This window comes from Sander lucioperca, chromosome 21 (genome assembly GCF_008315115.2).
Source record: "Sander lucioperca isolate FBNREF2018 chromosome 21, SLUC_FBN_1.2, whole genome shotgun sequence".
Taxonomy (NCBI): domain Eukaryota; kingdom Metazoa; phylum Chordata; class Actinopteri; order Perciformes; family Percidae; genus Sander; species Sander lucioperca.
In genome coordinates this window covers 4,180,972-4,206,471 of record NC_050193.1, presented here as the reverse complement: position 1 = coordinate 4,206,471, position 25,500 = coordinate 4,180,972, and the positions used below count along the sequence as shown (strand labels likewise).

The following is a 25,500-nucleotide window of genomic DNA, read 5'->3' as shown; positions in this document are numbered from 1 at the left end:
GTATCTGGGGCGAACATTTTTGCTGACAATTTATCATACTTAGTAATTATTATATAAGAGCTTTTTGGCCTATAATTTGGGTTTTAGAAAGCAGACTTCTGTGGAGGCAGCAGATAACGTCAGCAGCAGGAGGAGGAGAGAAGCCCAAGCGCATGATTATTAGCTGCTGGTTATATAAGATGGCTTTTCATAACTTCTCCAACCCAAGAAATTCAACTGAATTCTAGGAGTGACATGCATGGCAATCTTCATGATGGGCATGTAAGGAATGCCATGGCGTTACAGCCTAATATGGGCATTATACTGAGCTGATGGGCCAGTTTGACTCTCACTAACATTCCAGCTCATCTTTAGTTTCTGCTCATCAAGCTGTCATGAACTCACCTTGCCATTCCTTCCTTGTTTACGGTTCATTTCAGTAAGATGACAGAATGAGTGTGTCTGAAAGCATGGGTGGTGTTCAGGCCTTCCACACCCTTACAGTAAACTGTGCTGTCAATTAACACCGTTGCTTGATCTGGACTTGAGACGTTAACAAATCATTTGAATGCTTTAGAGATAAGTAACCCATTACAAAGGCTCATTCAGTGCACAGTTTCACCACTTACCCTCTGGCTAAGTGCAGCACAGCTTCCAGTGATGAAAGAAGTATTCATTTTCAAGTAAAATACCAATACAACAATGTAAAAATACTCTGCTCTGCATCCAAAATTAAAAAAGTAAAAGTACAAAATTATTATCAGCAAAATGTATCAAAAGTATAAGACTCGTCCTGCATAAGCAGCATTTTACTGTTTTAGCTGCTCCAGGTGGAGCTAGTTCGACCTACTTTGTATACAGTTTAATCCAGTGGTTCCCAACCTACGGGTCTGGCCCCTCCATAAAGTCACAAGATCAATTTGAGGTAGTGTGATGAATAATGGAAGAGGAAAGAAGAAAAACTGGTAAAACTGCTAACAGTTCAGACATCTGAAGCAAAACAAAAAAAGTCACCTGGTTAAATGGCACTGGCACTCCACACCACACCTCCCGACATCCCGCTGGAAACCAAAGCAGGTGCACTTTTTTACAAAGTGAGAAAGACTTTACTCTTTACTTATGATTTACCAACATTTCTAACTAGCTATCTAAACAGCCTATTAGTAACTGAGTGAGTCATTGCTAAAGTGTCATGAGTTTCTCAAGTTAAAAGTGAGAATAAGCCATTAAGTCTGCAAATGTTCACAAAGCCGAAGCAATTTAAGGCTAAAGAAACTTTACACTGTTCAGCTGATGGTATCAGGATGTAACACTTGCACCGACAAACACATTTTCCATAGAGATACATGTTTTAATTTTTAATCCACGTGCACCTTTATGTTTTCTTGAGGAAACACACTTCTGGGCCTCATCCTTAAGATCATTGAATTCAATTAATTCATAAATTGTCTTGGCTGTCTGAGTCTCACAGTCGACTCAGCCAGATCATACGACTGATCTGTCTCCAGGGTCTTTGATCAGTGCTTGGGATCACATACTACAGTGGACATGTGCTGTTCTCCTTATTAACATTATTCTCCAGACAAAGGTGACAGGACATCAAAGGTGCTGGAGATCTCTGCCATGAGAGAGCTGTCAGACTAGATTGGGCTATTCTTCTTTGTATGGGAGGTTTTTTTGTTTCCTGTGTGTGATTGTAAAATCATCTTTATACAACCTACCATTACTACAAAAATCTTATCAACTAATTTAGTAAAATGATGTTTATTATCTTCGAACAATAACCTTATTTAGACAGCTATTTTGTGATAATAACGTGATACTGTATGTCTTTAAGGCTACTGCTCACACACCACTTTCTTTATGTATAAAAGAAGGCTCTGAGGTTGTTCTTTATTTAAACAATAAAGTGATCTGTAGTCTCCAAATGATTCATCTGTCTTCAGTGCTGGGTTAACACTGATGTGGCAAAAGATTCCTCTGGGCCGGCCTTGCGTCAGCAGGGGGATTCCTCGAGATCCAGCATCTTGGTGCTGCATTCTTGCCGTCCCTACACATTTCCATCGTAACGCTCATGAGACACAACAGCTCGACAGCTGCAGTCGCAGACAAAGTCGCTTCCTCTCCCCCAGCTGGAGTGAGAGGTGTGAGAAACGAGCTTGCTGAGCTCAGAGTTATGGCCAGAGAGGCGAATGGTAGCAAAGAAGCAAATAACCCCATCCCACAGTAACGATGGTCCTCTCTCCAACAGACACTCCACTCAATAGACCAGGAAGAGAGACAAAGAAGTGATTCAGTGTCTGTTAACACAAGAGGCCCTGTCTATAATAAATACTAGGCTATGAATGAAGATAAAGAAGTGTAGGATTTGTCAAATCCAACTCCAGTTTCAAAGATACACATACCAAAGTCATATCCTCAAATTCCAGACAAATTGTTGGAATTGATAAGGGAGATTATGTTAAACAGATGGCGCTTACCCATGACTTTATTTTAGGGGTTTCAGGGTTTCGAATTAGAGGAAGGCCTGTCTAGGGCGGCTGTTCCATCAAAGTGGAGACACGCCCTCAGTGTGGCCACAGACATTGGGCTGGAGGGCGGCTAACTTAATCTGAATTCCTGCCAGAGTGTTTTATGTTGCCATTCAGCCTGAGGAAGAAACTGTGCACCACTGGAAGCTAGACACCTTCCAACTCTTTACATATCAGTTAAAGAGAAATTAATTTTACTTTTACACGTTCTGTTTCCACCAGTTCAACATTACAGTACAGTACACTTAAAATCCCTCACAGGGTTGTAGAACAGGAGCGTAAAATGTTCACTTGTGTTAAGAGGCAACCAAACAAATTTCTTCCTTTGGAAAATTAGATTACCGGAGTAAAGTATGTTGAGAAATGTTTGATTCATTAGCGGCTTTTGGACACAGATTTTTTTTTATGTGATCAGCTGAAAAGCTGATGGGGGTGCTAAAGAAGGCAGTTTTTACACAGAGGCCCGAAGGGACGCATGAATAATTGGCTGTCAACTTGAGCTATAAGTCATAGCGGTGGGGTCCTCGAGTGATAAGCTTGTGGAAACACACACATATGAGTGCATACACTTACGTCTAGGTGTCTCCTTGGGAGGTCTTGCAAGGGTAAAAAAGAACTGAAGAAAGTGGGAACAGAATCTAGAATTATGGGAGCGGATGAGCAGCCGGATTCTGGTTTAAATTCATGGGAGTTTCGAGGCGGCCTCTGTATTTACTGAGGCAGAAGAAGTGTTTGTGTGAATGAGAACAAAACACAGGAAAACAGTAGCAGGCTCCTGGGCCACAGCCAGCACTAAACAAAATAAGATGAACGATTTCCGTGGAAATGAAAGACGATAGCCTAAAAACCCTTCTCATCATTATTTAAACTTTCTAAAGCCTTGCAGGAAGTAGATAAAATAAACTTCTGAGCTGTGGATCAGCCTCAGAGTCTTACAGGAGAGTTTAGGTAGGGAACCACGAGTATCATTGTTGTTTTTTTTTGTGCTTTTTCATTCTGTGTTAAAGTTAGTTGTCGAACTTTTTCATCCACGGCGAATATATTTTGGGCCTGGAAATTTGGTTTGGTTGTACATGGTCCCCAGAGGAGGATTCCTATATTTTGTTGACCCTCTAACCTTCTACCACCACTGCCAGGATCCAAATTCTCCTCCAGGTATATATCAAAACCTTATGGCTTGTTTTCCATGAAATTTTCTGTACTCATTCTTTATTCCCAGAGGATAATTCCCAATGATTTCGGTGGCCAATGCACATTTCCTGTTGTGCTACAATGAATCAATTCTTGGCTCTGGGCAGTTGCCAGACAACCAGTTACTGGAGTTATATTGTCACCTTTAGCCAGAGCCAGGCTGTTTCCGTTGCCAGTATTTGTGATAAGCTAAGCTAATTTATAACTAATCTTCTTATCTAACTCGCTGCCAGAAAGCAAATAAACGTACCAAAATGTCAAACTATTCTTTGAAACACCAAAACAAAAGACTTCTTTCCAGCATTACGTGCTGCACCTGTTCATGAATAAAAGAGTAGCCTTAAAGTGTGACAGTTGCAGCAAAAAAAGAAGGTTATTCCCTTTGTCTGACCTTTTAACCCAAACCTCCCCTCACCTCATTCCTCATGCAAGTCACAAAGGGCCACACAGTGACAGAGCAAGCTGCTTGCTGATTACATGTGGGCGAACACAAAACACCAACGCAAACATACACACACACACACACACACACACACACACACACGCACACACACGCGCACACCCACACGCACACACACACGCACACCCACACACACACACACACACACACACACACACACACACACACACACACACACATACATACACAGGAACAGGCCGACACAAATCACACATATTCAAGAGCAAACACACACTCACGCACAAAACTTTGGCTCTATTCGCTGCAGTGTAAATGGGTAGAATAAGCATTCATTAATAAACAGTGGAATATCTCATGCAAATCTGTGACCTTTTAGCTCATGAGACCTACTGTACCTTGTGCGGTTGTTACCTCACAAAATCTTGACCCTTGTATTTTTTTCCGAGGCCTGTTATGATTTTTCACCTCATTTTAAGTTGAGACCTTCCCATAAACCCGAACCCACAAAGCTCTCCCCGATGGCATTGTGGTGGGATGGATACAAGGCCGACGTTAGCCTCTTTAAAGATCTACTTGGTTTAAAGCAAACTCCTCCTCCCACATACACACACACATTTCTTCTGGAGGAAAAAAAAATCCTCATAAGATTTGAAGTTATGAAACTCTTAGGCCAGTTGTGTGTTTTATTTGATAATAGTTTTTATATTGCTTCACATTAAATATTTTTACTTATTTCTGAGCTCATGGCCAGAGGATGATAAAAGCTAGCATGGCACTGATGGAAAGTGTGTGCGTGTGTGCAGCTTGTTGCACTGTCACCACGGCAACGCAAACAAACACAGAGAAGCAGCAGCACGCTTCAGCAGGTAATCATTAGTAGTAAGCCAACCTTTGACCCCTGCCATACCTCAGATGACATATGGTCGCGTCTACCTGCTGTTACTGGAGTCACTGGGCTGTGTTACCCAGTGTGATGTTAATGCAGTTAGCTGCAGCACCAGTTTGTTGTTTTATGTAGACTATAGGTGCATTGACAGAGGGTGCAGGTTAAGTGCAAAACATGATTTTTTTTTTCAAGTAGCAGGAGTACAGCTTATGCTTATAATCTATCAAAAAAACAACTTCCCAGAGGTATCGTCTGTCAGTCTGTCTCCTCCAATAACCGTGTGGGTGACTATTTTCTTTCATGAAACAAAACCACTTTTAAAAGTTAATCAGGAAATTCCCTTGGCAAGAGCCTGCCACAACAAATAGCATAGAAATGTTAGCAAATGAGTGTCTTGTGTGTGTGTGTGTGTGTGTGTGTGTGTGTGTGTGTGTGTGTGTTCAAGTGTTTGGTTTTCTGTTGTCTTCATTCCCCTTTTCAATTTGTCTTTGTTTCTCGACATTTTCTTTTTCTATTCTCACTGGTACTTCTGTCTGCTAGACGAACGCTATCCTATTTCTTAATACTAACCATCCCACCTCCTCCTACCTCCGAGTGCTCAGTTGCCAATTAAAATACATTTCTTTCATTTCTCTCCTGAGTCAGACATTCCAAATGGATTTCTCTGCTTCTCCATTTCCTCTGTTTCCTTCTCACATCCTTCTTCTACCCTCTGGCATGTCTTCTTCTTTTACCCTCATTCATATTTGTGACATTTACAGTACACTTCCTAGCCTTGCTAGTTGTGGGTTTATCTGACCAGCTCAGAAAAAAGTGTAAAGCCAAATGCCTTCCACCATTTTGTGTCTCGGGTTGAAATTATGTTTATTACCGTCAAACTGCAATTGCATTTTTTTACAACTTTATTTTCCCATGTCATCAAGTCCCAACTGAGACAACAGTAATTTGTTTTGGTAACCAACCCACACAGATAAGCTTTTGATGGATGGCCACGGGTGCAGGACTGTGTTGGCCAGGATTTTTCATCTGGTCCAAGATGATATCATGAATATTGTGGGTATTGTGTAGGCATAAAGCATGTGTGTACAGTGAATTGAGCTGTGAAAGGCTTCATGTTGCCTGTTGTTGGATTAATGAGACAATGATGTGGCTGTGAGGGGGGAAGGAGACCGGAGACAGAAGCAACAGCTGAGAAAGCCCTTTCAGTTTCTAAGTTGGTCTGTCTATCTATGGTTAAGCCTGGCTGCATCTATTATTGCCCACACCCCAACGGCCTTTAGGGTGGCGTAATATCTAAATCTGCATGTAGCTATTTTGGCAAATCTAGACATGCTTTGTTGAGCTGTTTGGTGAGTTCTTGCGTGTGGAGTCATCGAGACAGAGCTCAACAACATGCTGCCTCTATTCTTTACTTTGTTGAGACAGATTAAAAGATGATCTAATACCTTTTTATCCTATATGAGCACAGTGCTGCATGGCTGTAGTATCACTTGCACAAGTCTTACTAATTCATCTGCCTGTGTTGAACATGTTGATGCCGTTTTTTTTTTTTTTTTTACTTTTTTGCCTGAAGCAAATACGCACTTTACCACAATTGCTGCCTTTATGTGCAAACAGTGTCTAGCAGACGTGTGCACAGCTATAGTTATGAATTCCTCCCATCTGGGAGGTCACATTGACAAAAAGCAAGGCAGGATGTGGCAAAACGTCTCTTCTGTTGCCTCTACCTGAGTGTAGCTTTTATCTCCTCTCTGTCTCATCCTTCTCTTCCTGTGCTGCTGCTTTGCACCAACCCACACAGTGTGAGCTTGAAATAAAAAAAAAATCAGTTGCTGCAATCGGGAGGAAAAAATCTGTAAAAACAGGCACTTTCATATTTGTGGGCAAAAAGAAGTTGTGCAGTTCACACTCAAGCTTTCCACTGCAATCAGTCAGTCTGCAATTTGAACACAAGCGCTCCCAGCGCTCTACTGTGTCTTTCCTGTGTTCCCCGCCTGGTGCATTTATCCTAAAAATCATGTTGCTTTTTCCCCATTCAGTTTCCTGGTCAGGGGACATGAACCAAAACCAGCTGTTCAAATTTGATTAACACCCAGAAGTGTTGCCCCTTTGAAAATATCTGCACACTGAAGGTGGGCTGACCTTGCTCCCGTTGCAGATTGTAGCACCCGTGGTGTCAAACATGGCTGTTGTTTTTGGCTGATTTGTAACAGATTATACAATCAGAGGTGTACGGCATATGTAAGCCTGGAGGGAGGCATTTGACAAATGAGGGTCCACTGAGATTGAGAGGATTTGAAAAACATGTTAACTTGAGGTTTCAGGATGCAGGAACAGAGGCTTTAAACCTGCAATGGGTTTAGGGTTAGGGTTATTTTTAAATACATGAATTTAATTTATTTATTTATTTATAGATTTTACCCACAGTTTAGTAAATCAAGCTGAAAATACGGGTGTGCCTTCAATCCAATGAAATAAACAAATAAATCAAATAAGATGACTCTATATGCAGACGATTAGACTGTAACACCAATCATCTGCATATACAGGAACATTACCTGGTAGATCTTATCTTTATCCCAAACATAACCATGGACTAAACATCATGGGGGGGCTGTTCTATTATAAGCTCTATAGCTAACTTCACATCATAAAATAATGCGGCAACTGACTGAAATCCAATTTGAGATTCTGAATGAGGCCACACACCGCTTCCTCTCCAGGACTGTTTGTCAAGTGTTGTCTTTAGATTACAAACAAGGCAATGATATCCCGAGCCTATTCTGATGTCTTATTTTCATCCCTCCTTCAGTGTTTTTCTCTGTTGCCAATAGGATTAGGACCTCATCTTTTAATACCACTCGAGCGTCAGCCCTGTGCGTCATCCTGCAGTCTTGAGGTGAATGACTTTCAGCACCAGTGTTTGAGAACCCACTGATCCTACAGAGGCCACAGAGGAGATGTTTGTCCTTTTTTTTTAAACACAGCAGTTGATGTGGCAGAAATACCAGCAGTAGTAGGAGCGAGAAAGGGTTAAGACATGGGTGGTGTGTTAGGCATTTAAATCAACCGGAGCTATTGGGCTGTTTAGTTTTATGAGGTGCCAGACCTTTGCTGCTCCATTCAGACTGCTTTACACTGAGGTCACCACAAACAGATCAGAGATCACACCAGTGTGTGACCTGGGCTCACCACCATTACACAACTGCACGAATGATTTATAGAAATAATGAAAGCATGACATCATGTATTACATCGGCCTACTGTTAGCCTTCCTTAACCCTGTAAGTTGTAACATGCACACCATCTCCCCAAGCAAATTAGGGTCTGCCATTGCAGAGAAATGGAGCTTTTTTTTGCCAAAGCATCAGTTGTTTGTTAATTACAAATTGCACAACACATGACACATGAGATATGTAATGAAGCCCAGTATAAGCAACCAAAGAAGGCAGGGAACACTTATCGACTGAGGTAAGATTACCAAGTAGCCCTCCTGAGTCTGAACCCATTCATTACATGGGATCCTCTTTCTGCATAAACAATGGTTTACAACTAAGAACCATAAACAGAAAATTTAGACAGCTTGCAATCTTGCTCTGTAAAGATTCAGCATTTTGCAATTTCGCAGATGTAGTTTGTTAACAAGGCAAACTTCCTAAGAAAGGTTGATGGCTTTTTCATTCTCACGAAATGCTGCTTGTATGTAAGCTACTGTCAGCAGCCATCAGGTGTTCTCATTCAGAGATGGAGCTAAATAAGGGAAACGGAAGCAACAAACAATATTCAAAAACATTCTGAGAGCTGTTTCACTTCAAAACATCATGTAACGAGGTCACCTCATCAGTCAGATGTTTGCTTGTGATGGCATACTTCCTCAGTCATAGCATACATGTTATGAGCAAGGGGTGGAAACAGCTCATTGTGGTCCTTCAAGCAGAAAGGAAAAGTCTGGGATGTTATCAGGGTAGGGCATCTTAACATAACTGCACGGGCCTCCAAGCAGACTCATAAAGGAGTAGGGGCAGCAAATTTAACAGCACAGTGTCACAAAGTCAGGGGAAAAAAAACACCAACCTAATGAGACCCTCTTTCTCCCTTTGTTTTTACAAACATTATGAGCGACCAAAACCAGAGAAGAGAAAGGACATCTTTGAAAATGTAGACAAAAAACTGTCTCCAAAACATTTGCCTAAGGGAGCCATAAGAGAACTTAATAGTGTACACTTATCCTGATCCTGCAATGGTCACTTCTTTAACACCGATTTGCTTTTGTCCGACCTCCACCCGCAATCTTTTACCTCCTTTGGCTCTTTAGCAGCTTATGAACGTCTCTGCACTTCACTATCATAAACACAAACTCAGGCAAAGGTTAAAACATTATCACATACCCTTGTGCCCTAGTTAAAGCTGTCAAAATCTATATTTTACATCAATCAGATCCATATCTTGGACACTTTTTTGGACCGGGCCCAGACGTTACTCTACAGCTGGGGTCTTGTAAAAAAAACAAAAAAAAACAAGAGCTGTGTTTTCTGACTCTGTCATGACAAGGCCTATTTGTCCCAGTGGCTCGGAAAGTGAGTTCTCCAGGTCACGGCTGAACTTCTCATATTTATGTTAACTAAACTGCAGGCTGGCAGGCTAATTCGCTGGTATGTGTTTTCATTAGGTCTCTGGGGCTGGGTAGAGCTCCCTCACTTATGTGGCTCCTCTGAACTCTCACCCCAGCTTTAATGGGAAGGCTGGCAGAGAAAGAGGGTCAAAGCTTCAGAGTGGGCTCACTTAAGATTTAAGGTAACAATTTGAGGAGGCCTAACAGGTTATGTAACCTTGTCGCTGGACACTAATGACTTGATAGAGCCTGAGGAATGTCCACTCTCAATAGGTCTCTTTTACATCAGTTGCTGTTTGTGGCAACAAAATTAGCTTTGGTATGGTAAGATTGGACAAATCCTGCTCTGTTTGCTAGATAACAGCTATGTAGGGCATGTGACAAAGCACTAGCAATGTGTTCAGCCATGGGCCATAAAACCAGTACAGAGGGACCTGTCATCCTGTCATCCCTTCTTTTTCTTCACTCCTTCCCTTGAGGCAGCACACACACACACTCATGTCCCCATTTAGAAACATGAGGAATACAGGCTGTTATGAGTCTCTCCCTTCTTCCGGAAAATGATGTGGCCACTTTCATGATGGCAAGACTGCTGAAACAATAAGTTAACTGTCTATGAAGCTATTTAAATATCTGATAAGTCATAGGTAAAACTGCTCTTCTCTGTTTACTGTAATGTATTTATAAGTTAAATACAAATTTGAAAAAAAAGCAATTTGAAGACTTCTTATTGACTAACTGTTTAATCTAAAAAAATGAATCAACAATGAAAATAATTGTTAGTTGTAGCCCTAGATGGTAATGACTGATATCCAGCATGGGTCTTGCTTCTTTGCCAACTGCTACAGGGTGCAACAATGCTTTTAAAAGAAGGCAAACATCTCACACTGTCTCATATGATCTCCTTTACACAAGGCGTAAACTGAGGCAGAAAACCACAGCTTCCACCAGCAGTTCTTTTGACTCTCAGCTGGGGACGATTTGCTGTGTGTGTGTGTGTGTGTGTGTGTGTGTGTGTGTGTGTGTGTGTGTGTGTGTGTGTGTGTGTGTGTGTGTGTGTGTGTGTGTGTGTGTGCTGTTCTGCTTGGGGTCAACCCAGGCCTCGGTCTTTCTTACAGCTTCACAGTTTCACAGTTTTAGCATCAGCAAGCCTCTGGAGCTTAGGTGACACATTTCCCATGGAGTCCAGGTCATCGTCACATTTGCCCACTCTGCAGGCCATAAATACCAACCACTTTTCCTTATTGGATTGTCTTTATGTTCTCTGTCCTGGCTACAGGGTGACATGTTATAGTGAGTTTTTCTATGTTTGATTTAGATGTTACAGGCATAGGTAACAGAGAGAAAATAACTGAATCACTTGTACTTTCCAAGCTAAGTGTCCTCGACTGTGCCACGCATGTTTATGAGTTGTATAATTGGATATTTTGAATTCTTCTTTAAAGACAAATGTATCACTGGGCAGAAAAGCAACTTTCCCACAGATAAGCAGACAACAAGCTGTGCAGAATGCTCTCATAACCCAAGGGCAGCTTCACATTCATCTGCATTCCTTCATGAGCATGAGAAAAAGTCTCACCTGTACCACAGCCAAGCCTAGTTATAAGTAGCATGAAAACACATAGCCACCATAAATAAACATGTGTTTTTGTTTGAGTATGAACGTGATTTCTGTTTTGTTTTGCCTTTATGTTTCTTTTAGGTGCACATTTTGGGGATGGTGGGTACACATGGGGTTAGAAGTAAGAAAGGAAAATGTTAATCCAGTACAATTAATGTTGAGGTTAAATTACCATTGAAGTGTCTTATAAATTAGACCTAGCAAACACATTTAAACTCTTATTTTGTTCAAGTTTACATGGTACTTTAAGGCTCACACACTAAAGTGACAGTGTGCATTGTAACTATTACTGATGTAAATTATAAGAGGATCAAAGTGCCCAGTTGATATAGTTATGTTTTATGTGTGTCATGTTTAATCATTACTATACTTTTATTAGTTGAAGTCATCATAAGAACTATCCAACTGAAAGTAATTGTTTGTGTGCCTGCAACGATAAGCTTCTGTCACTTGAACGCACCACTTGCCAGCTGACTTGCACCTCCTCTAAGCACATTCATTGGCTTCCAGTGCGGAGCGTCAGCGCAGGGGGCCGGCCCAAGGAGTTTATTGTCAGGAATGTGTAGTAGCACTCAAACTAATTTGCCGCACCGACTATAGTGCTACACTCCCACAGGGCAGCATCCTCTTGTTTTGGGACGCACGTATACTGGATTATCTCCCGGTGGTTTGACACAGCTGCTGTTAGATCTTACTGATCATTTTATCATGCGAGTTTTTACTTGAGAAATTCGTATTTCTTGTGTGTTTAATTGGAAGAACATTGCTTCAATTCAAGCGCGACTCCAATGCTAGATTCAGCAAAGATGAGCAAGAACGGAATGGTGACAAAGATCCACACGAGAATAAGATCTGACCCGTTCACGGCCAATTACGATCTGGTCGGAAGAGAACTTCTGGGCAGGTGAGTTTGTTTGTTGTTTCCAGCATTCATTGATGTAAAAACGTTTCCGTGTGCTGACTTTGCTCGTGGGCTGGCGGAATGGAATTTGCAACTATAACTCGATGAGTGTATGTCAATCTGGTGATTATAGTAGATTTGCTCTCTGCACGTGAAGCGTTTAAATTGAACATGTCCAATCCCGCATTCCATCCCGGGGAAATGGAGCAAACGGAGACGCGCTTAGGCACACGCAATGGTAATGCGTTTTTGTTCGCCTTGGGGTTTCAGGTTTCTTAAAAGTTTTTAGTCTTTTGGTTTAAAAATGAGTTAGACAGTAATGACTTATGTGTAGACGCTGGAGACCATAAAGTTCTGTAAGATGAGGAGGGACTTAAAGCGAAGTTTGCACATGTCTACACATTGTTCTTATGTCTGCCATCTAGGGTGAACGCATATTTTACTCAGGGTTGGAAACTCCTGTGTTACTGTTTCTGTCCATGCACACTTATGTGATCTATGAGATCCTACTGCATGTGGTGGTGAAAATGTAAACTTCCTCATGAGCTCACCTTCAGTATTAGTTTGGAGTCATATATTTAATGTGTCACAGTATGACATGACAAAACATACATCAAGGCCAATGAGAGAACTTTATATAAAAACACAAGGTGACCACCTACTTCTCTTGGAGACATTGTGTATATACTATGTTGAATGTAAATCAGAACTCATGTGGTATATAGACCTGTTCACCTGTTTTCCCAGGAGATGCAGCATGAAGTTATCTCATCTGCTACTTTTCTCATTCTCTCTTCAGACAAATGCATTTTGTGGGTCAAACTCGCTGATGTGTGGATCACAGAAACCATAGTGCACATCCCAGCAGTATTTAAGTGGGGATTCCCCAATGTGCCAGACAATAATGACTTTCCTCAAAAAGCATTCTGGATTAGCACAGGGAGCTGCAGTTGACTCTTTGGGTTTCACTTAACCTGACAGCTGTTTGATTGCCGTTTGTGCCAATTCTGCATCTGTCTCTTAAACTCCCAATTTTTACTGTAAGTTTGCTTTTCTGAAGAGAGTGGTTGGACAGCCTAAATAATGAGTCAGTTGGTAGCAGCCAGTTTTCCTTGTCAGACACTCTGGGACAGCAGCCAGGACCTATGGGGGGGGGTTGGCTTGAGGCTGCCTATGAAGTGAAGCAGCCTCTAAAAGCCCCCTCTCCCTCATACCTCAACCCTTCATCCTCTTTCCCTCCTCCCATGAGTCCGACCCAACAACATCCTGAGATCAGGCCTCATAATCGCATTAAGTGCAGGAATGTATGCTGGCAGATCAGCCATATAGTCTGTACATTAGGAGGGATGTTGACCGTATTAGAACTTGTAGGTGCCCAAGTTGAATTCTTCCACTAAATGCATCTTTAGCAATATGCCTTGTTTTCAAAACCTTTTAATCATCAAGTTTTGAATTATGAATTGTTGTTTACTGCAGAACTGTGCACAAAAATATGTCACAGCCAAATAAAAAGCAGAAAGAGGAACTCGTATTGTGTGTTGGCCTGTCTGTGAAGCAGGCAAATGAGAGCTGTGAGGGCTGTCATTTCTCATCGCACTTCAGACATGAGTCAGTTCCCCGCTGAGGGAGACAAAACGCAGACTCCACAGGAAACCAACTTCTCAATCAAATTATCACCAGTGCTGGAGCGGGGGTTAGTTTTAGGTGACACAGTAAAGTTGATGGTTGATGACAGACTGGTTTCAGACAGATTCTACTGATGATAACCCTGCAAATGAGCTGTTTGATCTGCATAAATTGTGTTTAGTGTCAGTCAAGAGTTTTTCTCCTGTAACACAGCATGCACAAGAGGAACTTAATGTGTAGTATACATTAAAGCACTGTGATGTTATGCATAACCAGGAGATTCAGTGCATCTGCCTAGTGACATGGCAGAGTGTGAACGTAGCCGGCTGGAAGATTGCCGTGTTTACTAACCTCTGACCTGTTGTCAGCCTTTGAAAAGGCCTCCTGTTGCTCCTTTCCACGGCCAGCGGTCATTCCTTTTCACTCCATATGTAGTTCCCAGCCCACAGCGAGCTGCTCTGAACTTGGCTAATTAACGATGAAAAGGCTCTAACGGGTTTTGCCTTTTCACTCTGAACAATGAGTCGTCACCATTCTGAGAGACTGGGGGGGGAAAAGAGAAGGAACAGGCCTCACAGCAGACGGGGCGGTAGCCAAAACAGAACCCAGCTCTGGCCAGAACAGTTGCTGTTTTTGGTCCGCGGCACAGTGGGCTTGGAGTAACGTTGTGTGGGAAAGTGACCGGCACCATGCTGACTGGACCTTTCTGATTTGGCCACTTCATTTAGATTCTGCCCAGTTCAGTCATCTTCATCTATCCCTAAGCCCTCTGCAGCCAGTATTGTGCAGCTCATTAAAGCATTGAGATGTTAATTGGACGTAGATGCTGAGGTTACAGTGTCCATTTTGGCATGCTGCTTAGGCTCCAACCTGACTGTAACAGCAGTGACCCCCCTGCCTGGCCTAGCCAGCCGCGGTCTGGTGGGTGGTCCTGGTCTCGGGGCTGCTGTGTCAGCCGACTGGTCAGCTTTTGTGCGATTGTCAAAGGAGAAGCAGGCTCTGGCCGAGGGTCTGGGCGGAGGTGTCAACACAATTCCATTTGTCCCTGCTGCTATCAGCTGTGAAGAAAGGGAAGTGGACAAGGCCTCATTATCAGAACTGGGAGGGACGGTTAGTGATTGTGCTCGACTTGACACAGAGAGGCAATTCTGCACACATCGGACATCCTGCCCACACCCACGGCTGACCCTTAACACCTCCTTTGAATCCATCAATGTATATGCAGAAAAATGAATGCTGGTGATGAGGTTGTACAAGTGGATGTTATTTTTTTAATCTTGTTGTTTTACCAGTGACATCCAGCAACCGAGCTGTTGCATCTCTTTGTTTTTGCTTGACCTTAGCCTTATCGAGTCCCTGCCCACTATTCAGCAGCTCTTGCCAAAACTGTCAGCCTTATCTGCCTCCTGTCAGACTCTCCTGAAGGCTAGAGGAAGAGGAGAAGAAAGGAAAGAAAATCTCTAATGAATGTCTAATGACGCCTCCTCGGCTGAGCATATCAGTGTTGAATAGCTTTGGCTATATTTTCAAATGATGCCACTCCGTCTTCTTATCTCTAAACTGTTCTTTAACCTCGCCTACATTGTTGCACTCGTGGCCGGTTGGCGGTTTTTTCCACATGCCTTGCACTGTAATCTAGGTTTCACCTCATAGCAGTTTAACTGTCATGAGTATGTCCAGTAATTTTAGCCTTTCATTTGCTGCAGTTTTCAATGACCTAAATTTAATCCAGTGGTCCCGTTGGCTACTTGGATGCAGAACTGAACTATCTCTACACATACACAATATATTTGAAAAGCCAGTAATGTGGTTGTGATTATTCTGTCTCCTCACTAATCTCTCTCTCGCTCTCTCCCCTCTTTGTTTCCCAGGGGAAAGTTTGCGGTGGTAAAAAAGTGCATTGAGAAGGCAACAGGGAAGCAGTGGGCTGCCAAGTTTCTGCGAAAGCGACGGAAGGGTGAGGACTGCCGCATGGACATCTTAAACGAGATCGCCGTGCTGGAGTCAGCCAAGGCAAACCCCTATGTGGTTGCTCTGCATGAGGTCTACGAAACCAACAACGAAATCATCCTCGTTCTGGAGTGGTAAGACAATACTGTAGACTTTACAGAAGTCAAATGTTTACTGAAAAAAACACAGCTTTGTCTGTCACTCCAAAGTGTGTTTAAACTCTCGTGCACACACCCTTTCACCGCCGCTGATCTTAGAAGAAAAATGATGGCGGTAATCTAAATGGCCTTATAAACTTTTCTCACTTGTCAGTGTTTGAACCATGCCAGGAAAACTGGGGCCTAAAATGATTAGGCTATCAATCATAGGGGAGATGAAAATCCTTTAATCATCACTCACTGCAAATTTTCCATGACTGGAGTTTTTTTTCATCTAGCATGTCTGAGGGATTTGAGGACACCAAACTGGCTTCGAGAAATCTCCCTAACCTTTTATTCATTTCTACTTAATAAGCAACAATCTTTGAGTTGGGGAAAACCTCACATCACATCTTGCATACACGTCATGCAACATCCTGCATTGTGCACAACCTAAATTTTAATGTGTTGGTGTTTTCATGTAAATTGTCAGCTTTATCTATCCGTCTGATCTGTGAACCATTCCTGGCTTCGAGTTATGTGCTGGTTGCTGAGGGTACAGCTGCATGTCACTCAAGTCTTTCTCACCTCAAAAACAAAACAAAACACACACACACACACACACACACACACACACACACACACACACACACGTGTGAAATGCATAGCCCTTGCACTATTGTGACATGAACTCAGCCTTAAATGGAAATTCTCTCTCTCTCTGTGGTTAGTTGCTCGTCTCGTAGCCTCGACACCTCAGTTTGTTGTTATGCGAAATGGCTGTCAGGAACTGTCACTTTAAATACAAACGTGGCAGAACTGCACCGAGTTCACTGTGTGAAAATAACGATATCAAGCTACAAATGAGTCAGTTACACCCCACTGTGAGAACGTATTGCTCTGTATTCTAGACTCAACATGCAGGTGAGGTGCCCGGCAGCTGGGACGAGCTGCTCGTTCAGTGACCCAGCACGGTCATCCCGGCTGTCTGGCTCCAGTCTGTTGTTGTTGGGTGTTAAATGACATGATGCATATCCAGTAAGTGTTCTCTGACTGCTCTAATGATGGCCTCTAATTAGGATTTGGAAAGGACACTTAGCATCTTAATTACCTTGCTCGCCTCATTACAGGGAGATAACACGGGGCAATTACACTTGAACCACGTTCCCCTGACCCTGTTCCTGAACTGCTCACTGCTCAGGCAGGAAGCCCTCCCCTCCCCAGTTCTCTGTAGTCATCCCCACCCTAGACATGGAATGCCTCCTCAGAACAAAGATCTCTCTGTGGGGGGGGGCTCTGACCTCTGACTGAAGTGTGAAAGGGGAAGTAGCACCACAGTTCACCTCTGCATGCCTGCAGAGAAAACATAGCAGGAGGTCAGTCGGCACTGGTCCACAATTCCTCTTTGGTTTCCAAATGGAGCTGAACTGGGAGTCTTTGAGCATAAGATCAAGCAGTCTGCACACGCACAATATTTTAGCACTTAAAGAGCTGAGTTTTTTAATTTCAGCTGCTGCTTTTGTCAGTTAAAATCTATTGCGCTGTTTGTTTTTCCTTTAAATCAAGCTGTTGGCCACCGAAAAGCTGCATCTTCAAACTGTCTGACCTCAGCATGAGTTTTGAGAATTGCAAACCATTCTCCATTTCCTGTGGGTTTAAATGTAAGCAGCAAGCAAGGCTCCTTAAAGTAGCACACGCCACTACGCTGGTATAAAGTGTTGTGCACACATATGTGCACACACTTCTCATAGCCAAAACCACATCCTTGGTAATGTCAGAGAAATGGAAGCGAGAAGTTGAATTCTAATCATCGTTGAGAGCCCCAGCGTGCGTCATTTCCACAGAAAGCCCTAGCGTAATGACTTGTTTGAGGAAGGACCACTTTGATGAAAAGTGAAGGTGCATCACTTTAATTGTGCACAGTAGTTATGCTTCTTGGAGAATTCATCACCGTGATTCGTGGTTCATTTCTTGCTTCTCTACATATATGACAGTATCCTGTAAAAAAAGTGACAAACGCATGACAACCCCAGGAAATACACTTTAAATGTCAGATGTTCTGTTAAAAGGCATCAAGTTCAGAAGTGTATATAATTTGTTTAAAAGCCATGTTTTCATTGCGTTTGCTTCACAGTGCAGCTATTGAGGTAGCCTAGATACTTTTACAACTTAACTTTCAGCATCAAGTCTGATCATTCATGCATTTTCCCTCATACTGGTGTTTATTTACACTCCTAATGGCATATTTTAGAAAGAATAAATATTTTTAACGATATGATTCCTCTTACTGTGGCATGAAAAGCATTGCCCTGTTTATTTCCTTGCCCTTTACCATACAGTAACCCAGATCACTAATGACCTCACTGGGCTTTAATTGGACTAAACTGCGCTAGGCAGAAACTTCAGACAACGGACCTGAGATAAGTGGTTGACCGGATTCTGTTAAGGTGACGACGATAAGCACCAGGCTTGGTGGCCAGCCAATAAGGGGTTTGACCAGATAGCTTCTCCTTCAGTACTTAAAGAAGGTTGATTTGGTTCAACATTTAAAAAAAAGAAGAAGAAGAGAAATGCTTAATATGTTCTCTGCTTGTCTTGTTGTTTAGCTCCTCTGTGCCATTACTCGTGTTGGCTGCACAGGGTTTTTACTTGCAGCTCAGTGCAGGGGAGGATGTCTCCTACACACTAAAGTAGTGTGTACATTAACTCTCTTGGAAGGAGGGAGAGCGAAGAGACAATATTTAGACTTTAGGGGAAGTATCAGATCATTCCTAAGTGCTTGGCCAGAATGTGTGCAGTCTGTTGAATTTAAACAAGATGGTCTTTATCAAGATTTTAAATCCTCTCAGGTACTCTGCTGACAGCTTAATGAAGCTATTGAAACACTTTGTCATGTCAAGCATGTAATGGTTCAGACAGGTACGGTAATAGTTGAAGTCCATGTTAAGTTGGCAGATTTAAAGCTATAGTGCATAGTTTCTGTAACCCTTAAATCTAAGTAATGACAACAAAACTGTCGGCGCATCCACATCCTTCCGTGATGGTGCACCTTCACCCCTCCTCCACACGGGTGCTAGTAACCAAGGAGGACACAGAGGATTTAAAAAAACATGATGAACTCTTCAGAAGAGGTAATTCTCTTCACTCGAGATTCTGCGCGCGAAAGTTGCCGGACGACACTAGTTTCTGAACATACCATACTGAGAAATACAGAGAGTTTTGTGGAACTGATTGTCTTAATTAGCTTTGAAGCAACTCGTTTGGCAATGGCTTGAATGTAAAGGACATTCATTAATAACAAAAAGTTACGCACTAAAGATTTAAGTTCATTTATTTTGCGTTTAGTTTTTTTCTATTGCAGTTTTTATCAATAAAATCAAAAGCGTCCGTCAAACTGCACTCGTATGTCTTTCATTTCCTTCCCCAAAATGAAAAAACTAACACCAAGCTTGCTGTGTTTAATATACATGTGCTGGTCAATGTAAACAGTTAAATGCAGTTTCATTGTGTGTCTCCACTGCTGTTTGCAACCAGTGGGGTAGGTGGCAGGTCAAGTATTCGGTGCAAAAAAAAAAGATTATACAGACCAATGACGGATATCCTCAAAATCCCCCAAAACACGGGTGCTATTTTCACAGCTGAGGATAGTAAAGAGTGCGCAGTTAGGAAGCTAACGGGATTGGCCGATGCTGGTTATGTAACAGTCGTGCCCAGGGCCTGGTCACAGTTTTCCTAGGAAGATAAAGAGCATGTGTGCCATCTAAATCCCCCACACATGGTTCTTGTTCTTTTTGGGTTAACTGTCAGCTTCAGGCATTGATCTGACTGATGGAGCATCCAACGTAAATCCAGCATGTCTCCACTTTACTTAACGTTGTTACACAAGCGCAGCAAGACCAGGCAGGAATCAGACTATTCCTTCCACAAAAATATGAGAAGTCACAAGACAAGTTGAGTTGTCTAATTACTAAATTCCAAAAAAGGCTAATCCTTACACGTAAGTTGTTTTGGGTCAAACAAGCAAGAAACTATTCAGGCTGAGGCTCATACAGTATCTACTTAGAACCTTGACCCTACCTTTGGAAAATGTTTAGGCTTTTATTAGTTGGCCAGTGTTTGCGTCTGTTTACCCTGTTTTCATTTAGTAAGTTAACCTGCAGCATATCAGGCTTTATAAGGCCTTATCTAAACCTGCTGTAAGCTGATATGACCATTCTTATCTCCAGTAATATTCATGAGAATGAGAAGGTGCAAGCAGAGGCAGGGAACCAAAGATTATATTGATTCATGTTGGACTCGCATGCATGTGTAGATGTGGATGGACTTTGTTCCTCAAAGCCAAAGTACACTAATGACGACACGGTGTTGTGTAATTTAATTTTTTTGTTGTTGAAATGACTGGGTTTGTCAGTTTAAGGCACAATTTATTATGACAAGTTATATATGATAAGTTAAGTGAATAATCAAAAAATGAAAGTCAGCCAAGCTAAACTCCACTGGGTGGCTGCACAGTTCTTTCTTTTTTTTCCTCATCTTATTCTTGTTTTGTTTTCTCAGTTTTCCTTCCTGTGCTTTCCTTCCAGCGCTGCCGGTGGTGAAATCTTCAACCAATGTGTTGCTGATAGCGATGAGGCCTTTACTGAGAAAGATGTAATCCGGCTGGCCAAGCAGATCCTGAATGGAGTGGCCTTCCTACATCGGAACAATGTGGTGCATCTGGATCTGAAAGTAAGTCCACTGAAAGATGATATGACAATATAGGACAGTCTATTCCCTCGAGTGGCAGACTGAGGGAGATATGGTTTCTGTTATGCAACCTCGACTCATTCAGTATGTCACGACCCTGTTCCCACGAGGAATCAGTTGGTAAAGGAACCTGACTGAGCTATCATGTTTTCTTTCATGGCCCCTGGGGTAACAAGGCAGTCATCATTGATCCTTCTACCTACGCATCTTGTAAATTAACCAAGTATCTGGTTTCTCATTACACACGTTATACAACTCCTTTAAAAGTGAATGAACATTGGGCCAGTCTGACCTAGAATTAATCACAGTTGAATGTAAACTCCAGTATTTGCACACACAACCCATGGAGCCATGTCAGTGGTTGGCAGTGATATCCTACCTGTTTTCGGTCTCATTTGATTAGCTTAGAGCGGAAATCTTCAATAGGGGGTCCGGGACCCTTAGGGGGTCCTCAGAGTAACTGCAGGGGGGCCTCCAAATTATTGTTAATTTTTGAAAGTTTTTTCAAAAATTAAAATCTTAACATGAATCCAACATATTATTAGCAAATATAAATTCCCACTGATGCTAGGCTTACTGGCCTTAAGGTAGTCACTAAGATAACCATCCACAGATACATTATATCCTAAGGATTCACTGTGTGTTTAACATTAAAAGATGATTTATAAAATCATGCCAACAATTATAATTTTAATAGCTTAGTATTCTATGCAAAAAAAGGTATGTATGTTTGTATGTATAAAGGCTTTAGGCCGCCCTATACATTATCGTACGCCTAGTTTAATATGCAACTTCATTATATACAATATGTAGAAGGGGGTCTCTTTCAGTTAAGGGGTCTTTGGTTTAAAAAACGTTGAAGACCCCTGGCTTAGAGGAGGATCTCATAGGAGCAGCTAGATGCTGACTGACAAACCAGACCCAAAACCTCTTGGAACCAGTTCCATCAACTGTTTTTGTGTCCTCTCCAGCCCCAGAACATCTTGCTGACCTCTGCTAGACCTCTGGGGGACATTCGCATTGTGGACTTTGGCTTATCCAGACGCATGGACAAAATCATAGAAGTCAGGGAGATCCTGGGTACCCCAGAGTATGTTGGTGAGTCCTGCTTTCAGCCCTTAAATACCCAGAATCACCTGTGTCTTTTCAATGTGAGTGCCATTTATTATGACTAATTGGGGCAATGTGTTTCTGTTGCAGCACCAGAGATCCTGAACTATGAACCCATTAGCACTGCAACGGACATGTGGTAAGTGTGCTACAGTAGTTCATGTGACTATTTCCACTCATTTAAGTGGATGCCATGCAGAACTCGTTTAGTCTGATTTACTTCTCAGAATAAAGACGTATTCAGGACGGTGACATCACCTCCCTAACATGCAAAGGCAGTCTAGACCTTTGACCACAGGATCATCTTTGCTTCATACTTGCAGTTAATGACTAGACAGAACATTGGAAGACAGACAAAAATGTTGTGTGTCGCAAAGCAGATTCTGCAACCATCAAACATGACAAATTGACTCATAACCTCCTTCCCTTTCTTCCTCCCTCCCTGCCAGGAGTATCGGGGTCCTGACCTATGTCATGCTGACGGGCGAGTCTCCCTTTCTGGGTGACGAAAAGCAGCAGACATTCCTCAACATCTCCCAAGTCAACGTAGACTACTCGCAGGACACATTCGAGGGGATCTCCTCCCTGGCTGTTGACTTCATCAAGTCCTTGTTGGTTAAAAACCCCAGGTGAGGCTGTTTACCGTAAAAATTAAGATATAATCAAATGTTCTGATTATGGCTAAAACAAAAAGGTTTCCATCAGCATCACTTTGAGCTGATTTACACACCAAGGATGTGAGTCAGGTTCACAGCGGCACGCAAGTGCATCCACAAGCGTCTAAATGAGTGTATGTGGTAAGAAGATTTGCGTCACTTAGGCGAGACATAATTTCCTTTTTTACAAATGGTGGCTGTAAACTCACCTCATTTAAAAAAGAAAAAAAGAAGATACTTTTTAGGTTAGTATCTGTGTTTTGACATTACACCAAACACTGATGTATCAGCTTTGTGTGTCACCATGATGAAGAAAGAATTTCATGGGAAGCTATGTAACCATATTTCTGATGAACTAATTCTGATTGACAGCTCCAACACTGAGCCCATACATTGTCACCACAATTTGTTGATGAAAAGTAGCAGCAGCCTCTGTCTCACATCCAGAGCCATAATCTCCAGTCAGTATTGTTTAATTGCAGCAGATTACTGGTAGCGTTGGAAAAAGTAGAAGATTCCTCAGTGTTTGAGTAATCGGCACGAGATGGAGGGGGAAAAGTCTTGAGAGCAAAAAAGTGCTTTTCTTTGTGGTTTTCCAAACCAAATGTTTGAAAAGGAATATGGCAGACGTCTGCAAGAGAACGGATTGATGGAATCGGAAGATCCAGGCAATCTGTCGGTTATGTAAACTCTTTGGGAATTTTCACTCATCCATAGTGTTATTGTGTTTGTGTGTACAGGAAGAGAGCCACTGCAGAAGAATGCCTCAACCACCCCTGGCTGAACTCACTCCCCCATCCCAACTCCCACCCGCACCTCCACACCAGGTCGGCCTCCTCCCTGGACGAGCCGGAGATGAGCCAATCGGAGTCAGAGCCCGAGAGCCCGGTTACCTCCCCCGAGCTGGACTTGATCGGTTCATACCTCACGTGCCCGGGCCAGGGTGGGCTGAAGACAGGCCGTGACACCTTCTCCTTCAGCGAGCCCCCCTTTCCCACGCGGCCTGAGATAAAGCAGGAACTGATCTGCTGAACGACGTTTCGCCAGGTGGAGAGAGACTGAGCAAATTCAAACTCCACAGAGCAGATACTGAAAGCCAGTGAGCCTGCAGCTTCTTGGTCTGACTCAGGGCCATGCTATATGGATGCTGTATGCCGGCTGCTGGCTGCTTCTACTGCTGTGATGTCTGTGAGCTGAGCTGTGTGTAGTTTAATACCTCTGCATGTGTTTGAATAATACACGCTTCCCCGTGCTGATTTATGGTTGCACGGAAGGAATAAAGGTGCAGGAGAAAGGGGTGAAGACATATAAAGAATTTCTGTCACAGGACTGCACTGCTGCCTTAAAAGTGTCAGGGCCTAGCTTAACACTGTGGCTAGTTCACCCCTGCACGCACACTGATTTCTCTTTTTACCCAATCAGCCTTTTGAACTGGGTTTCAGAGGAGAGGCAGCCTTGGGAAATGACTTCACTCACTGCGTGCTCTCATGAAAACAAGTTATGCTTCAGCTGACCCAGACATATCTTCTGAGTTTTGTTGAAGGGTTTTGACAGATGGTTGTACTTAACAAAAAGAATTAAAGTAAAGGACAGACCCAACGCTGAAGCCAGACTGTTCCACTGTTTTATGTGTTTATTTATGCGTGTTTGTTATACCACTTCACCCCCTTAAATACACAAAACCACATCAACGCCTGAGTTTAAGATGGAAATAGTAGCATTTTTTTCAAGGACAATCTTAAGCACTTTTTATTTAGTTATTGGACTTCCATGTTATAGTAAAAAACCAAAGGCTATTCAAGCACAGTCAGCTGTCAAACAATGTACTGTACATATTAAACATTTTCCACCACACACCGTTTTTTTTCACATTACCTTTATTTACAAAGTGACACTTTTTTGACCTCACTTCTGTGTTAATATTGCAGTTTTAGTTTTGTTTTGTTGCCTATTGCACAAGTTTGTTTTTTTTTTGTTTTTTTTACTTAACTGCGAGGTTGCCACAAGATTTAAGGCTCTTAAAATATTGTGAAAATATCAGTCTTGGAAAGAGGGAATGGCAGGGGTTAAAAGCAACACATCAGTTTTGTTATGAGAATTGTAATTGATGAACAATGAACATGGTCAACTGAAGATTCGTATAAATATGTGATGTTTGCCTTCAAATGCTCGGGAGCAGAGAAATTGGAAAGTATTTCTCAAAGTACTGACATGTATATTGTGAGTTAGTATTAAGATTAATCTGTAAATTAATTTTTATGGTTTTTTTTACCAGTGTATGAATGTTAACATCATTATATCATGTCTTATTTTGTATGTTAACTTTTACTTATTTGTTTTCTGCTCATGAATTTCAGGCAGGTTTGCACTTGTCCTTGTGGACGTTAAGTCAAAATTAATAAATGTTGATGGTATGCATTGCAAAATGTAACAAAGAAAAATACAGGTGCATTTTGTATCAAACTCTCCTGCTTGTGTGTGATTGTTTTTATAGCAACAACAGCAGCAAATGTAATATTTAGCAGCATTACTTTATTTTCCAAGCAGTCGACTTAGCTTGTTACTTTCTAATTGAATTTAAGGGTTCACTTACATCCAGTGAACAAATTAAAGAGCTGTTAATTTTTAGTCATACCAACATGGCTCTAGGCATGGTGGTCAACCACTCCACATTCAACTATCTCAACAACTGATAGATGGATTGCCCTGACTTTTTACAGTCATGGTCCCCACATGGTGTGGTCATCTGGGGACTTTGGTCATCATCCTGGTTTTTCCTCACTCATTCCAAGATCCACTAGCATGTCAAATGTTTCGTTTATGACCTAATATTTGCTTAACAGGTGACATTCCCATCAGCCTCTGCTGCACTTTGTGTTTAGTGCTAACCAGTGACTGTAAAAAGAAGGTGCTAACTAGCTAATGTTAACATTGCCAACATTTAGTGGTGGCTAAACCCAACTACAACACCCCTGCAGGTTGGAAGCGGAATTGTCCATGACATTACATTATGCAAGTTTGCCAGATCGGGTAGCGGAACTGTAGTTCGAATGAACTGGACAATGTAATGTAATGGACAATTCTGCTTCCAACCTGTAGGGGGACCGAAGCGGGAAAAGTTACCTAGTGTTGT

General features: G+C 42.2%; 1 protein-coding gene across 1 annotated transcript; it reads left to right on the top strand.

Annotated features, from left to right (window-relative positions):
* Positions 1–11,804: 11,804 nt before the first annotated feature.
* On the top strand, positions 11,805–24,830 carry stk17al (serine/threonine kinase 17a like). The gene is made up of 7 exons (XM_031312645.2): positions 11,805–12,145; positions 15,640–15,852; positions 20,439–20,583; positions 21,573–21,699; positions 21,802–21,850; positions 22,161–22,340; positions 23,108–24,830. Exons 1-7 carry the CDS (start codon positions 12,030–12,032, stop codon positions 23,397–23,399), a joined length of 1,122 nt encoding a protein of 373 aa, XP_031168505.1. The 5' UTR covers positions 11,805–12,029; the 3' UTR covers positions 23,400–24,830.
* Positions 24,831–25,500: the final 670 nt, after the last annotated feature.